General features: G+C 51.2%; 1 protein-coding gene across 1 annotated transcript; it reads left to right on the forward strand.

The window, feature by feature from the left end:
• Positions 1 to 1,320: 1,320 nt before the first annotated feature.
• Positions 1,321 to 5,464, forward strand: FEM1A (fem-1 homolog A). Its single transcript, XM_032773696.2, has one exon. It carries the CDS (start codon positions 1,458 to 1,460, stop codon positions 3,495 to 3,497), a length of 2,040 nt encoding a protein of 679 aa, XP_032629587.1. The 5' UTR covers positions 1,321 to 1,457; the 3' UTR covers positions 3,498 to 5,464.
• Positions 5,465 to 15,806: the final 10,342 nt, after the last annotated feature.

Here is a 15,806-nt window from a genome sequence, read left to right on the forward strand (position 1 = left end):
ACTAAAAACAAAAAATTCTCATAGATATATCATGGGTGCTGCATTTACCTTTGTAAAGTATACCAAGTTAGGGCTGTGCCAAGCACAGTGCACAGCACAGCTGTATTTTTGTGATGTTGATCCTTCTAACTACTGTATTTGGAGTTTAACCAGTTCAAGACATTTTTAAAAATAAAGGTATCAGATTCAGTTTATACATATTATGAAGTCACAACTGAAATCTTAAAAAGCCAAGGTCCTGTCTGCTTTGAATGAAGATACAAAGCACTTTTTGCAAGGCTCATGGAAAGCCATCATGTCCTTGGAAAAACATTTGCCTTCTCTATCCTGATGTGTGCTGGGACCAGTTGACTGACCCGAAGTGGCTGCATCTCCTTCCACAGAGTTCTGTTTGATGTCACTACACAAAGTGATAGGTGCTATTTAGACATCTAAGCTAGAAGGAGAGATGGATGGAGAGATAGTGGGATGGGTAGAGTGGGTGCTGGATGGATAGTGGGAGAGAGGGGGAAGTGGTGGGATGGGGAGAGGGAATGGTGCAGGGGTACTGTGAGCCACTGAACCCAACTATAAACCCTGTATATGACGGAAACTACTTCAAGCCAGTGGGTGTGGCAGCCTATGGAGCGAGGTGGATGGCTGGATGGAAAAAGAGGGGGAGGTCGTCCAGTTACATCCATTGACCAATGCCCGTTGCATGCTGGGTATAGTTGCCAACTTTGGTTGGATGAATTCCTGGACGTTTAATCACGACATACTATTTAATTTAACAATTAGTCTTTAATTCCTGGTGACTGCAGGGCAACCCTGGAGGGTTGGCAACCCGATCACACACCACAATCCTATCCCCAAGCCACCAACCCTCTGGCAGGTGTTCATTTGCACTAAATGCTGGGAACCCATCTGGGAGGGGGAGGGATGAATTAGGACCTATATAGAAGCTCACAGAACGGTGACGTTAGACAACTACGTTTCCCAGAACCCCCTACGCCCACTAGCGGCCTGGCAGGCTCCCAGGGAGGCGTCCTTCCCCATTGCACTGCTGGGAAATTTAGTCTCCGATTTGCCAGCGTCCCCGACGCTGGCTGCGAAAGGGCGCCGACGGCAGAACTACATTTCCCAAACTCCACCTCGCACGCTCCCGGCGTCGCCCGCGGGCTCCGCTCACGGAAACTCCTTCCCGTTGCCTCCTGGGAAAGGCAGTCTCCTGCCCGCGGGCTCCTAAAGGCAGGCCACGGAAGAGCGGCACTGGATAAACTACGCGTCCCAGAATTCCCCGCCTCTTCTGACGCTCGGGGGACGCCATTTTGTTTCGTATGAAAACCCTAAGATGGCGGCGGGGGAGAGGCACTGAAGGTTGCCGGGGTCTCCGTCGTTCGGTCCCCGTCCCTCTCTCGCGCCCCCGCCCCGGGCAGCCGCCCCATGGCCAGGGGGGGCCCGGGCCGCTCGCCGTGGCCATGGACCTGCGCACGGCCGTCTACAACGCGGCCCGCGACGGGAAGCTGAAGCTGCTGCAGAAGCTGCTGGGCAGCCGGAGCCGGGAGGAGCTGGAGGCCCTGACGGCCGGGCCGGGCGGCGGGGGGACCCCGCTGCTGATCGCCGCCCGCCACGGGCACCGGGAGGTGGTGGAGTTCCTGCTGGACCACTGCGGCGCCCGGGTGGAGGAGGGCGGCTCGGTCAGCTTCGACGGCGAGACCATCGAGGGGGCCCCGCCGCTGTGGGCCGCCTCGGCCGCCGGGCACCTGGAGGTGGTGCGCTGCCTGCTGGAGCGGGGGGCCTCGGTCAACCAGACCACGCTGACCAACTCCACCCCGCTGCGGGCCGCCTGCTTCGACGGGCACCTGGAGATCGTGCGCTACCTGGTGGGCGAGCGGGGGGCCGACCTGGAGGTGGCCAACCGGCACGGGCACACCTGCCTGATGATCTCCTGCTACAAGGGGCACCGAGAGATCGCCTGCTACCTGCTGGAGAAGGGGGCGGACGTCAACCGCCGCAGCGTGAAGGGCAACACCGCCCTGCACGACTGCGCCGAGTCCGGGAGCTTGGAGATCCTGCAGCTGCTGCTCCGCTCCAAGGCCCGCATGGAGAGGGATGGTTATGGCATGACCCCGCTGCTGGCCGCCAGCGTCACCGGGCACACCAACATCGTGGAGTACCTCATCCAAGGAGGGATGCAAAATGAGGAGGGGGATGAGATGTCGGGGAACGAGGCTGAGGACTGCACTGCAAGGGGGTGGCAACAGAGGGGTTGTGCTACTGGCCAGGAAACGCATCCGTGCTGCCCCGAGGAAGTGCAGCGTGAGGGCCAGAAGGGATGCGGTGCCACTAGCCAGGATGAACAGGAGGGCCCTTATGAGGGCTGCAGTCGAGAGGCTGCTGTAGAAGCCCTGGAGCTGCTGGGAGCCACCTTCGTGGATAAGAAGCGTGACCTGCTGGGGGCTCTCAAGTACTGGCGAAGGGCCATGGAGCTTCGGCACCAGGGGGGGCAGTACCTGACCAAGCCTGAGCCCCGACAGCTGGTGCTGGCTTATGACTACTCCCGGGAGGTGAGCACCCTGGAGGAACTAGAAGCCCTGATCACTGACCCGGATGAGATGCGCATGCAGGCGCTTCTGATCCGAGAGCGCATCCTGGGCCCCTCTCATCCGGACACCTCCTATTACATCCGTTACCGAGGGGCGGTCTATGCTGACTCAGGCAACTTTGAACGCTGTATTAACCTATGGAAGTATGCCCTGGACATGCAGCAAGGCAACCTGGAGCCTCTCAGCCCCATGACTGCCAGCAGCTTCCTTTCTTTTGCTGAGCTCTTCTCCTATGTGCTTCAGGACCGCTCCAAGGGCACCTTAGCTACTCAGCTGGGCTTCTCCGACCTCATGGGTGTGCTGAGCAAAGGGGTCCGGGAGGTAGAGCGGGCGCTTCTGCTTCACAAGGACCCAGTGGCTGACTCTGCACAGTTCACCAAGGCACTAGCCATCATCCTCCATCTGGTCTTCCTGCTGGAGAAGGTGGAATGCACCCCTGAGCAGGAGCACCAGAAGCGCCAGACTATCTACTGCCTGCTCAAGTGCAGTCCCAGGGCCAAGAACGGGTTCACACCCTTGCACATGGCTGTGGACAAGGACACCACCACAGTGGGGCGCTACCCAGTGGGCAAGTTCCCGTCGCTCCATGTTGTGAACCTGCTGCTGGAGTGTGGAGCTGACCCGGACAGCCGTGACTATGACAACAACACCCCGCTGCACATCGCTGCCCTGAACAACTGCCCACTGATCATGAGTGCCCTGATGGAGGCCGGGGCCCATATGGATGCCACCAACGCCTTCAAGCAGACAGCTTACGAGCTGCTGGATGAGAAGCTGCTTACCAAGAGTATGATGCAGCCCTTTAACTACATCACCCTCCAGTGCCTTGCTGCCCGTGCCCTGGACAAGCACAAGATCCCTTATAAGGGCTTCATCCCTGAGGAGCTGGAGGCCTTCATTGAACTTCATTAGGGTGGGAGGACTGAAGTCACCAGTCTTTCCCACGAACTGGCTCATCATCCCTAAGAGGAAGGGAAATCCAAGGTCTGGAGGCAGATCCTTTCCCTGGGTGCTGGAAGCCTTCGTTGCACTGAGGCAGGCTGCAGCCATTGTCCTTTCCCATCATGGAGCTTATCCCTACAGGGGAAGGAAACTCAAGAGCTTGTCGCTGTGGCTGGCTTGCTTCCTCTTGATCCCCAGGTACCAGAAGCCTTCACTGAACCGAACCAAGAGGAAGCTGCAGCTGCTGCCTTTCCCCTTTGCCAACCGTCTCATCCTCAAGGGAGAAGGCAATTGGAGATTTTGTAGGAGATTCCCCTGCATCCTCCCACCTTTCCTCTTCCCATAAGTGCTGGATTAATTCGGTCGTTATGCTTTAGGGTTGCTACAAATTCCCATATGTGCACCTTTCCTGTGCACCCTACCCCAAGGGACTGACCCAATAGTAATGCAAGCAAAGGAATAAAACGTCCACATATTCAGTTTAACCTAGTCCCTCTTTCCTTCCCACATTTGGCACATGAGCCTAAAAGCTGGGTGGCTAGTGCCCAGCAGGGCTAGTTGCCATTTGCACAACTTCCCAGCGGGGTGTGGTGATTTTCCCCGCCAGCGCCCGGCCTGAGTAGCAATGTAACAAGTGGTGCAAAATTGTGAGATTTTTGATGGCTGTTTGCAAAGCTGGATTTTCTTTTTCCCCGCCAGAGCCAGGCCCTGGCCAGTCTGCAAGATTTCTCCAATCCTGTACTTACATTTCAAGGACAACCTTAGTAACATGGTTTTGTCAGCAAACGCTGGCTTATATGAAGGAGGGGACTTTTAATTTAAAAAATAAAATATAATCTATATGGCTTTGTGGCTGACGAGAGCCTCGATCTTACCAATTTGGCACAGGCCAACCCCTGTGCGTACGTAGGCTTAGCTCTGCATGGGCTCAGTGAGGGTTGGCCTATCTAGAATGGTCTGCAGGCCAAAACCATGTTACTTGAGCTGGTGCTTGAGATCCCCTCTTTCAAGCCATTCCAGGAGCAGAGAATGTTTGCAGGGTGGGCTGAGCTTGGAGGGTTCTTTAAGCAGATGAGCGTTTGTTGCAGTGTAGGGTGGCCCATGGTTGGAGGAAAGAGCAGGCAAGGAATGTTAATGAAGGATGATTTTTATTTTATTTTTAAAGGTTGAATGGCACTGATCCACTGGGCTTTGAAGTATCCTGTTCTGAGAACCTCCCTTGAAAGGGCCACTGACGCTTGTTGTTGTTGGCTTTTGGTTCTTTCTGCAGCTATACTAAGTATGGTGCTAGTTTAAAGATTGAAATAAAAATCTGTCTTCATCTGGCTACTCTTGGGGTGAGCTGGTTTTTGTTTAGGTAGGACCTGGACAGACGTTTGTTACCTCTTCCCTCAGGGCAGGTATTTGTCCACCTCAGCAGAACCTTGCTTTGTGTTGAGCAGTTGGTGCTGCCAAACGTGATGCAGTCCCTGCATTTTATTTTGTCTCAGCAGGAATGACTTTTTTACCAGGCAGTGGCTCCTTTCTTGGCCCACTCAGAGCAAAATGCATAGCTAAGGATGAAGCAGCTTTCAGGAAAAGTCAGGATGATCAGGAGAGCAGGACCCTGATAAATGCCCATGCACTGTGATCTAACGAAGCTGCTCGACTAGTATTTACAGGCCAGCTAAACCATAAACCTCAATAATCCAATGTTCTTTGCCCTTTAAGGGTTTTGTAGAGCTGCCATTTAGTTTTGCAGTGTTAACTATTAAATAAACGTTTTATTTATGAGGCAAGAAGGTTTAACTCTTATCAGGGTGTAAAGTACAGGGTTAATTTAGGTACAATAATTTTTTCCTCCTTGTTGCTGATACGGATTAAACTGCGCAAATGACTTAATTTTGTGAGCCGATGAGTGCTCCTAACTTCAAATAATAAAACAAAACAAATACTGATGGAGTGCAAACGCCTTGGAATTCCTTGATGCTGGGACCGTGTTTTCAGGGTCTCGGTTTCATTCAGGGGTGGGGGAAGACAGTGGAATTCTTTGGGCAATAAATGGAAGGAGTCGCTCATAAGAACGGCCAGACTGGGTCAGACCAAAGGTCCATCTAGCCCAGTATCCTGTCTTCTGACAGTGGGCAATGCCAGGTGCCCCAGAGGGAATGAACAGAACTGGTAATCAGTGGTCCAGCCCATCGCCCATTCCTAGGTTCTGGCAAACAGAGGCTCGGGACACCATCCCTGCCCATCCTGGCTAATAGCCATTGATGGATATATAATCCATGAAGTCAGTGGATTTCCACAAGCGCTCAGTGAGCCATGTTAGCATCTTGTGTTGCTGGATTTAGGGATCTTAATTTAGCAAAAAACAGATGCCTACATTGTCTGTTTACACTTCTACCTACATTTCTCTGTGTTGTCACTGAAAATAGTTTCCCTTCTGTTTCTAGTTAGGCTCACTTTCTGGCTCTCTTGCATTAGCACCATGCTGTTGGGATTGGGTTGCAAAAATTGCAGGGGTAGTTTTAAACACAAATGCATTATTTTAGTCAGCATTTAAAATGAACAAAAACATTCACTGACAGGAGATTTCTAAAACTTCTTAAGTCTATTTCAATAAGACTTTAAACTTTAGGCCTAAACTAGCTGACTGTCCTTGAACCCTGAGTTTCAGTTTGGTCACAGCTTTTGGGCCAGACCCTCAGCTGGTGTAAATCAGTGTAACTCCCTCAGTGTCATGGACTGTGGGTACTGATTTTAAAAATACAGGCTCTGGGAAGATTGTCATAAGTGCCTACAGATCTTAGGTGCTTCAGTTGCTGAATGGCCAACTTAAGTTACCTTAAAGGTGCCTTGACTTTCATAGGGCAGATGCTCGGTGCATTCTGGAAGTCAGGCCGCTTTAAGGTGTCTCAGGTTGGATATCCAAATTACTAGCCACTTGGAAATCTTGGCTGTGGCATGAAGTTTTGTTTTTGTTTTTAAAAGAGACCGATTCATACTGTGACATTCTAGCTGCCCTGGGCCCCTGTAGGACACCCTTTGATTAGCTCCCCTCTTGTACCCAGGGCAGTCATGAGGCTAGTAATAGAGAGCCCTTAAAGGGCAGTAAGAAATCTAAAGCTGTGACCATGTGATCAGGCAATTGTGGAATCTAGCCATTGATTGGAGCCTCATGCAAGGGGAAGCTTAACATGGCAGAAAGGCCAAATTTATTTTGCACCTTGCAATTGCATGTTGATGGTAATTACTGGGTAAGTGAAATCACTGCATGAATTGAAGTATAATTACCACGTAAGAGCTATTATTTACTGTAGGTGTTGGCTGGGCTGACTCTGCCGTGCAGGGTAGAACAGGCACTTGGCAGGCGCAGTGAAATGTTTAGGGACTGTTTTAGTAACTGGATGATTAGCTGGGGCGGAGGGTAGAGATTTTTCACTAGGGCAGTCATAAACCCTGGCTTATGTCGCTCTCCTGAAATGATCCTGCAAATTCTCCCTTTACAGATTTCTCTTCAGTTTTGCTTACCAGATTCCAGCTCTGATTCCCACACTCAGCTCCCCGGGCCAGTTAATGGCTCCTGTGCGGGTGTCTGTAGAAATGCATAGAAGGGAAAGATTCACCTGAGGCTTTGCTGGGGCCAGTTGCTAGTGCCCTTCTATGGAGATCTTCTAGGCTCCCCGCATCATCCCTTACTCATGTTATATGAGCAGTGTTTACAAAGTGCAGAGCCTGGAGTTTAAAGATAGGGATAGCATCAGCATTTCCCTGGCTCTCTGGGCATAGCAGGAGCACTTAGAGGGTCACAAATGCTCAAAAGTATCTCTGATGAAGACAGGATCTGTGTGACAACCCTTGGGGGTGTGTCAGTGTTATGTGCTTCCTCAGGCAGTCATGGGGTGCAATCCACGTTGGGGGTTCCAACTACTGTACACTTAACTGGCCTGGGGGACACCCAAAACTTTCGGAGAAGCTGGCATGCAGAGAAATGGAAATGCTGTTAATTAACGTGGCCGGGGGGCGGGGTGCACCGTGGATTTGGTCAAGTTGGAGTTTTGGATAAAGGGCATTTGGATCACTGGAATTATACTGTATCGCACTAGAGACACATGACACAGACTGCTCAGGTGCTGAAATGAGAAATGGCTATGAGAGTCCTGCTAGAGCTCAGACAAGCCTGGGTGAGACTGTAAATGTCCCAGCAAAATCCTCTCTGTTCCCGGGTGGTTGGGAGAGAGGAACACACGGCAGAATTCTTCTCCCTGACCGCAGTCCCTTCAGGGGGCAGGGGCGGTGGGAGGCTGGAAAGCGCACAGTAAAATCCTTTCCTCGCCAATCCGTCTCCCCTCCCCTTTGCTTGTTGCACGTTCTATCGAATTCAGCGGGACTGCTCCTGTGAGTACAGGTATTTGCCCACAGAGCATTTGCAGGATCAGTTCTATAGTTTGGCCACAAGCATACAGACCCCATTGTGTTTGCCCTGCATTGTTTATGTGTAGGGTGGTAGTGCCTCAAGGAGAGGGAGGCCTATTGTCCTAGGCACTGTACAGACACACAACGAACAGCTGGATCAGATAGAACAGACCAGAGGAATACAGGGTAACAGACTGTTAGTCTGGTGACAAGCAGTGGTCCCACCATGCCACGGTTGAGTGTTTTGTAGGTGAATTTTAATGAGGCTCTTAAAAGATACCTAGTACCTTCCCTTGAGAACGTGCATTGAGATACACACACGCTGCTCTGTCTTGACTGCTCCTGCCAACCAGCCTGAGTGCTCCCTAGTTAAGAAAATCTTCCATCCCCAAGGGAGAGTGCGTGATTCCCGTGTGGGAGTCACAGGCAAAGGCCATGGCTGGTGTTAAAGGTGAACTGTAAAAGACAGAAATGGGGCTGTGGTCTCTTTTTGCTTTCCTGATTGGTGGGTTTTGTGTGTGTGCATTTGAAAACCAAATGCTTGGTTTTTACACCAGAAATTCAGGACTTGGCAATAAATGGCAAAAGCACTTGTGGGTGTTAGGCATCTAAATCCCATTCTCCAAAGTCCCTTAGCTGAAATGTTTATCCCTTTTCTGCCCTGGTTTTCCTGGCCGTGTCTTTGGCTGAAGAGTTAGGGGAATGGGGACCTTGCTGGTACCAAGTGAAAGCTGAGCGGTTGAGTGGGCAAAGGGATTTGGAGTCATTCTGGTTGAAATGCTGTGGGTTTTGCTTGGCAATCGCACTGATTGGCTTCAAAGCTGAAAGTGTCTGGAAGGAAAAAACACCTTGTCAAAGGTTCTGTTCCTCCCCTGTCTTTCACATGAGAACTGAGAAAGCTCCTCCCCCGTTCTCTGGAGATCTCTGGCAGAAATGGGTAACACTGGACATTCCTGCTACATTTAAAGTGTGAAAAACACACAATCAAATCTCTATAGGCCTCCCTTCCCAATCTAACTCATCCCAGCAAACGGGTTCCATCTGTACAAGCTACATCAGTTGCCCTCTGTTGAGTTGTCAGCCCCGTCACCTGAGCAGTCAATTCCGCTTCTCCATAAATGTGTCATGTGAAACTGGGGAGGGGAGAGTTACATACTCTTTTCCCTAGGAAAGGGTGGCCCTGGGTATCAGACCAGACAGTGGTAACACAATACCTCTGCAAAGGAAGGTTACATAAGGGGAGGGAAAATGCTGAGAAGGAAACTCTGTTTGGATCCAGGCCCCTGGGTCCTGCCATTCCCTTTGGAAGCCCTGAGCAAAGGCTATAAAAAGCAAGTCACGCTTGCCATTACCGAGCCCCCTTACGCAGCTAAAAATAGAAGTGGAGCTGTTCCGACAGTGGAAGCCACAGCCTGTGGGGTTGTTTAGAAAGGGGCAGTGGGGTGCAGTCCCTGGTCTGGCCAGGGCTGGGGCAGGTTGTGCAGGAGGTTCGAGTGTGTGATGAGGCCAGAGGTGGGCAAACTATGGCCCGTGGGCTGGATCCTGCCCCCCAGTGGTCTGGATCCAGCCCACGGGATTGCCCCCACCCTTGGCGCCGTGTGCCCCGTGCCACTCTGCAGAAGCGGCCGGCACCACATCCCTGTGGCCCCCAGGTGGGGGGGCAGAAGGATCTGTGCATTGTCCATACCTCTAGACATCGCCCCCCAACTCTCTGCCCGCACCTCGCACCCCTCCTGCACCCCAACCCCCTGCCCTGAGCCCCTGCCTGGACTCTGCACCTCTCCTGCACCCCAGCTCCCTTCCCTGAGCCCCCTCATATACCCCGCACCTCTCTGCCCCAATCCCTTGCCCTGAGCCTCTTCCTGCACACCGCACCCACCTCCCACACCCTGCACTCCCTCCTGCACCCCAACCCCCTGCCCTGGCCCTGCATACAATTTCCTCACCCAGATGTGGATAGGTGCTGCCATGTGGCTTGATGGATAGAGGCAGGGGGCCACGGTATTGGGTTGTCGCCCGGCTCCCTTGTCGGTGTTGTGAGCCATCTGATTGCTAGATGGCTACATGGCATTTGAGAGCCTCCTACTGCCAGACTTGCTGAGTGGCTGCAGCTGGAGGTAGTTTCAAGAGACAAATGACCAGGGAGGTGGTGGATAGTTTACTCAGAGTATCTGTATCTGTGATATTGTAAATCCCCATTAAAGTGAAGGTCTGATTCCAACACCCACAGGCCCGCCAATGCAAATCCTCCCACTGCATCCTTAACTCTCACTGACCCTAGACACGCTCAGGGCCTTGTGAGGGCTACAATATGTACCAAAGCACAACAGGGCGTGTTAGCGGTGGCATGCTAGCCAGCTTTCTGCAGCCCTGGTTTTGGGAACCAAAGCGGAGGGACCAGGAGAAGCGCTTCATCTGTCCACAGAGGGTCTGGCTTGGGCTGCATCCTCTAACCCCCAAGGCTAGTAGTATTCAGTGGATGCTGACAAACACTTGGGAGATCCCAAGGGATGGGCCTAGACCTGACTCAGAGAGAACCGTGCTGCCACCCAGTCACAGCTAACAGTTGGCAGGATCAGCGGGCACAGGGTATTTTTTTCCCCCCAAAGTGGGTTAGCCTAAACCCTGTCATGGACTAACCCAACTTACCAGGGTCAAGCATGGGGGCAGGCTGGGTTCAGATAACAACACTGATTTAAAACTCTTTCCAGGCAGGGCCTGGACAATGTACAGAAACGGTCCTAGCCCCTCATGCCTGACTCTGTTCCCTTTGCTATTACGAAAGACACGGAAGGTCATACTCCCTCCTAGCCTACCCCCTGCATCCTGCTGTGCAGTTACTTTCATTTGATTATGCGGTAACTCTTGCCCTGGCGATGATGCTATTGTCACCGTTTTAGCACTGCAAGATCAAAGCAGAGAAACCCGGCTGGGAGAAAGCCCTTCTTCAGCCATGTAATTGTTTGTATTACAGTAGCACTGAGAGGCTCCAACTGAGATCCAGACCATGTGGTGCTGGGTGCTGTACAAACACATGGTAAGAGATAGACCGTGCCCCAAAGAGCTTGCAATCTAAATAGAAAAGACGGACAAAAAGGAGTGTTCTGTCTGTTTTACAAGTGTGGAATTGAGCCCAAGAGATGAAAGCCTAGAACCTCCAGGATATTTAGCCTCCTAATCTCCATCAGTGGGAGATAGGAGTTGAAATACATTTGAGGATCTGGGCCAAAGTGACTTGCCCAAGGTCTCAGAGGTGGCCTGTGGCAGAGACAGGAATTGAACCCAGTTCTCCCAAGTCCCCTCCCAGCGTCTTCACCACAAAAACACCCCTTCCCCCGAATAACTTGCTTCCAAAGATACTAAGCATCCCCCAGTTCTCATTGACTTTGTCTGGAGCTGGGGGTGGTGTGGCGCTCCCCTGAAAATCCAGCCTTGGGAGCAAAAAAACTGATGGGGGGAATGGTGGGAGTCAGGATCTGTATGGGCAACTGGCAGTTCTGCTTGGCCCAACAGTCCCTCTTGGAGGAGGTGGAAGGTCGAGGGAAGCTACAACAACGTATCAGGTGTTTTGAAATATTTTACATCACAGCCAGGAACTTCCTTTCTGCTGAGTATTTCCCCTAAATACTGAACATTTCTCTGGCTGTGACTCAGCCCGGCAGCTCTTCCTGGGAGAGGCTAATGGAGCTGAGTGCCCCGCACTGAGGCTGCACCACACCCACTTCTCATTTTGCTCCGCTGCTTGCGTCCAGAGAGGTGTCATGCCGTGAGGAACGTGAGCGCCTTGAAAGGCTCTTGCTATTGCACACAAAAAAGGCCTCGCTGACGGTGCACATAACTCACATGATGCAGCAGCTCTGGTAACGATGGAGACGAGAGCCACAGAAACTGCCTGTGCACCACCCAACGCTGGTTTTTTTGAATGAATTTTGCATGTGATCATGACCCAGTGTTTACAGTGTCAGACCTTGATACATCCATTCTGATTGTTTCCCAAAAGGCCTCATGCGGTACTGGCACTAGTTTCTCAACAGCCAGCAGGTAGCTTTGAAAGCATGGATGGTGAGCACTAGCAAAGCAGGGTGTTCTGACTGTGTGAGAATGTTACTCGGCAGACCTGTGCGTAGGGAGAACCACAGCTGCTGGTTTCAGGCATGGCTTACTGCTCTCCGCCCTGAGGCTCTGGTGGAATGAGCTGGAGTCTCTTCGGACTTGTGCATCCTCTGCAGAATTCTTGGCCGAGTTCTAGTGGCAGGGCCACCTGTTCAACCCCACTCTCTTCAAATGAGACGCACACAACTTCCCGGTGTAGCAGACCTCGGCCAGCAGAACCCTGTCATGGTGATAAGACATGAGCCAGACAGATACCAGTTCGACGCTGCTGCACGACAGTTGTAATATGGAAGGTGCAAATCCCAGACATGCAAAGTTAGAGAAAGAAATCAGGAACCTGCTGTACATTTCAGCAGTGGGGAGGCCTTTGATTTGGAGCAGCAGTAAAAAGCTAATTGAATTTTGAAAGTCCCAGGTAACAGTCATCCTTTTATAAAGGCCAATTATAAGCGTTTGTAAGACTCATGCTCCGTTCTAACCTGTAGCCCTCACCAGCACTAAGTCCTGACCTGGATTTGATCTTCCAGCTCCTGGAGTGCAAATTTACAGGCCCTTGGCTTCATCCCCTTTTCGTTTCAACCAATCAGCCCTTTCCATCTCTCCAGGTTCTTTCTATTTAATGATTTTTTGCTTTATTTGAATTATGAAAACAGTTTTCCTCTTTAGCTTCCTGCAGCCAAAAATGGCTCAAGGAGGGCCCCCCAACAGGATGAATTAGAACAAACCATTACCTAACACTGGGCAGTTTTCCACCCTCCCAGGAAGTTATAGTGGTGCAGTCTGAGTCCCAGGTAGTGCTGGGAGAGGGTATAAAGAGCAGCGCTCACGCTAGCGGCTTTACAATGAAGTGGTCCACTGGGAAGGACATTGCGATGGCTTCACCTGGATGTAGAGGAAACCCCGGCCAGGTAAAGAGCTGTTTCCCCCAAAGAAGTGTCTGGGTCTCTCCTTTTTGTAACTCGAGGAGGAAGAAAGAAGCCAGCTCTGCAACTGGGTTCTCCAGTTCCATCTTTCCCCTTAGGGCTTTACATGTAGCTTCAGTGAGATGAGACACCCTTTTTCTAATAGTCCGCCACTTGGGTTTTCTCAACCCCAGGGGCAATTTGCACTGTCTCTCGCTGAGCCCACTGAGTTGGTAGTACTGGTAGACAGAACAGCCTCCCCTCCACCCCACATACACCCTGCACCATGACCACCATCCTATTCTTTCTTAGGGCAAAATTTGCTCTAGCAGTCGGTGGACCACAATAGGCAGGGAGCGTCTGCTTGCACAGCAGCTAGTGGGGGCCCTGCTCGCACTGTAGGGCCTTTAAACATGAGTATAAGAGATTTAATAAGTAGACCATTCCTCTCCCTCCCCCCATCAGCCATTTTCATAAAATTGCTTTTCAGACTAGAGCCATATATGGGAGATTTCCCTTATGGTTTCCACCATTGTGCGCATTGCCAGCTTTTGGGCCTATCACGGGTCTTTGCATTATTTGGTCTTAAAATCCCAGCACCTGGAGTCAAGTGATTACATAAGAATCTCAGCTTTCCTTTAAAACAATTATGTTTCTGGTCCTTATGGTTGCAGTTAAACCTCTCCCACTCCCCCAAAGACTCAGTCTCACCAGGGAAATAAAAAGAACCCAACACTTATTAAAGTCCCATGATTTTTAAGCCAATCTCATAACTTTTTGGGGGTGGGCGGGCCTGATTCATGATGTTGGATTGCAGAGGGTTTGTTTCTCCTAATGCTGCAGGGAGGACAAAGGAAAATAACACATATAAAAACTTCATCGACCGTAGTTTGAAGGTTGAATCCCAAATTTAAGGGTGCAGTGACAATCGTAGCTTGCCCTGTCGGAAGTGTTTATTGCTATATCCATAAGGGGAGGCTAGACATGTCCTCTGCAAATAGGGAAATTGATAAACTCCATCTTAATTAACTGGCAATTACATCACAGGTGCTGTGAATGGCCCCTTATCTATGCATTTCTAAAGCATTCATCCCTGTGGCATCTTGGTGGCAGTTTAACACACCTTGATTAAGTCCTTGGACACGTACAGCAGATGTTACTTAATGCAACTGTCCATTCGTCTGGACCATCGTGCTGTAGGTTGGTCTGAGCTTTCGCAGAGTGCTTTAAAACTGTGGTACAACCTCGGTTGTCCTAAGGTGGTTGGGACACCCAAATCTTTGGATATTGAAGGATACAAGCGCTGGGGACTTTAACGATCAGGCTCACTGGAGCTCCTGAGTACCTGCAGCTGTACCAAGTGTTGTTTGCGTGGGCTGAGCACTGTTGTGTTGCTGTTTGGAATCAGGAGTGAAGAGATTTTGGGCCTGGGCTGGTACATTTTCATAAGTTTTTTGCAAAGGTCTTTCATAGCCTGCTAACTGGTTCCTCCAAGGATGGGCAACTGGCTGGCTTGCCTAAGGCCAGCCTGTTCCACAGGACTTAGGCACTTCAGCTAAATCGCCTTCCTCCAGAAATACAGGCTTCACACCCGCTATTTTCTTGGGGCAAATCAGCCTGCGTCTAAATAGGTGTCACTCCCACTGACTTCAGTGCAAGATGTGTGTCCCACTGAGGACAGAGTCTGGCCAATGAATGTGCCTAATCACCAGAGTAGCCGACTGCAGATTAATGGCCCCTACAAAGTTTCCGGTGTAACGCTGGAGTCAAGTGCACAATGGGAGGTTAATACCAGTTTCTAAATGCAAGCGGTAGTGCAGGATCAGTTTCGTCAACAGCACTGGCACGTTGTGTTGCTTTTGATCATGCATAGGCAATGCCTGGAAGTTCACACTTGCAAGGAGGAGGAAAGACACTTGCCCTTTGACTTCATGCTGGGCCCTGCGCAGTCACACAACTGGACTTGTTCTGTCACCTTCATGCCAAGGGCTCCGCAGCCCTGTGTTGTGGGGTTGATGCAGACTAGTCAGGGATTTGATCTGTTTCCACCTGAAGTTGCACATCGACACCCACTTCTGCACGCACACCTGCAGGCGTGCACACAAACACGGGGACCTGCTGTCTGTTTTCTACTGACCGTTATCATAGGGGGAGGACCTCTTCCCAGATTCAGGCGCTTCTGATAACCCACTCCCCTCTTTGCCTCAGGGATCATATGGCCACAGAGTGAGTGCCACTTCAGCATTTTATCCTTGCTTCTCACCAGAGGGTGCTGGACAAGCTCTTGGCAGCAGGTAAGGCACTGCAGGGTATTGAAGTGCAGGGATCACCATGCTGCTCCGTTGGAGGGGGAGACAAAGGGGTGCATCACTCTGTGCTTGTTTGGGGATTGATAATACTTAGCCCTTGCCCTGTAGCTCTCCACTCACTTCACAAAGGCATATAAGCACCACTATCCCCATTTCTCAGAGGGGGAAACTAAGGCACAGTGTGTGTAGGAGAAGACCTAAAGGAGTGGCCACTGATTTTTTTTTTTTTTTTTTTAGGTGACACCCTAGGGTCCTGAGTATCCACCACTCCCACTGAACACAATGGGAGCTCCAAGAGTCAGGCTCCAGGCATCTCAAGCTAACCATTTTTGAAAAACTTTGGCCTAAAGTAACTCACCCAAGGTGATGCAGCAAATCAGTGGCAGGGCCAGGAATAGAACCCAGGAGTCCCAGCCCCTGGCCCTATCCATTGGGCCATGCTGTCTCCCCCTCGCTATTGGCACATAGGACAGGTCCTAGAGCAGTAGCATTAAGAATAAGACCAATGACTGCCCTTCCCAGCCTGGCAAGAAGGCAAAAACATAGAGGAAGAGGAA

This window comes from Chelonoidis abingdonii, chromosome 11 (assembly GCF_003597395.2).
Source record: "Chelonoidis abingdonii isolate Lonesome George chromosome 11, CheloAbing_2.0, whole genome shotgun sequence".
NCBI classification, from domain to species: domain Eukaryota; kingdom Metazoa; phylum Chordata; order Testudines; family Testudinidae; genus Chelonoidis; species Chelonoidis abingdonii.

Excerpts from the sequence above, each read along its gene's own strand:
- FEM1A (XM_032773696.2), top strand. The coding sequence starts at position 1,458 with ATGGACCTGCGCACGGCCGTCTACAACGCGGCCCGCGACGGGAAGCTG.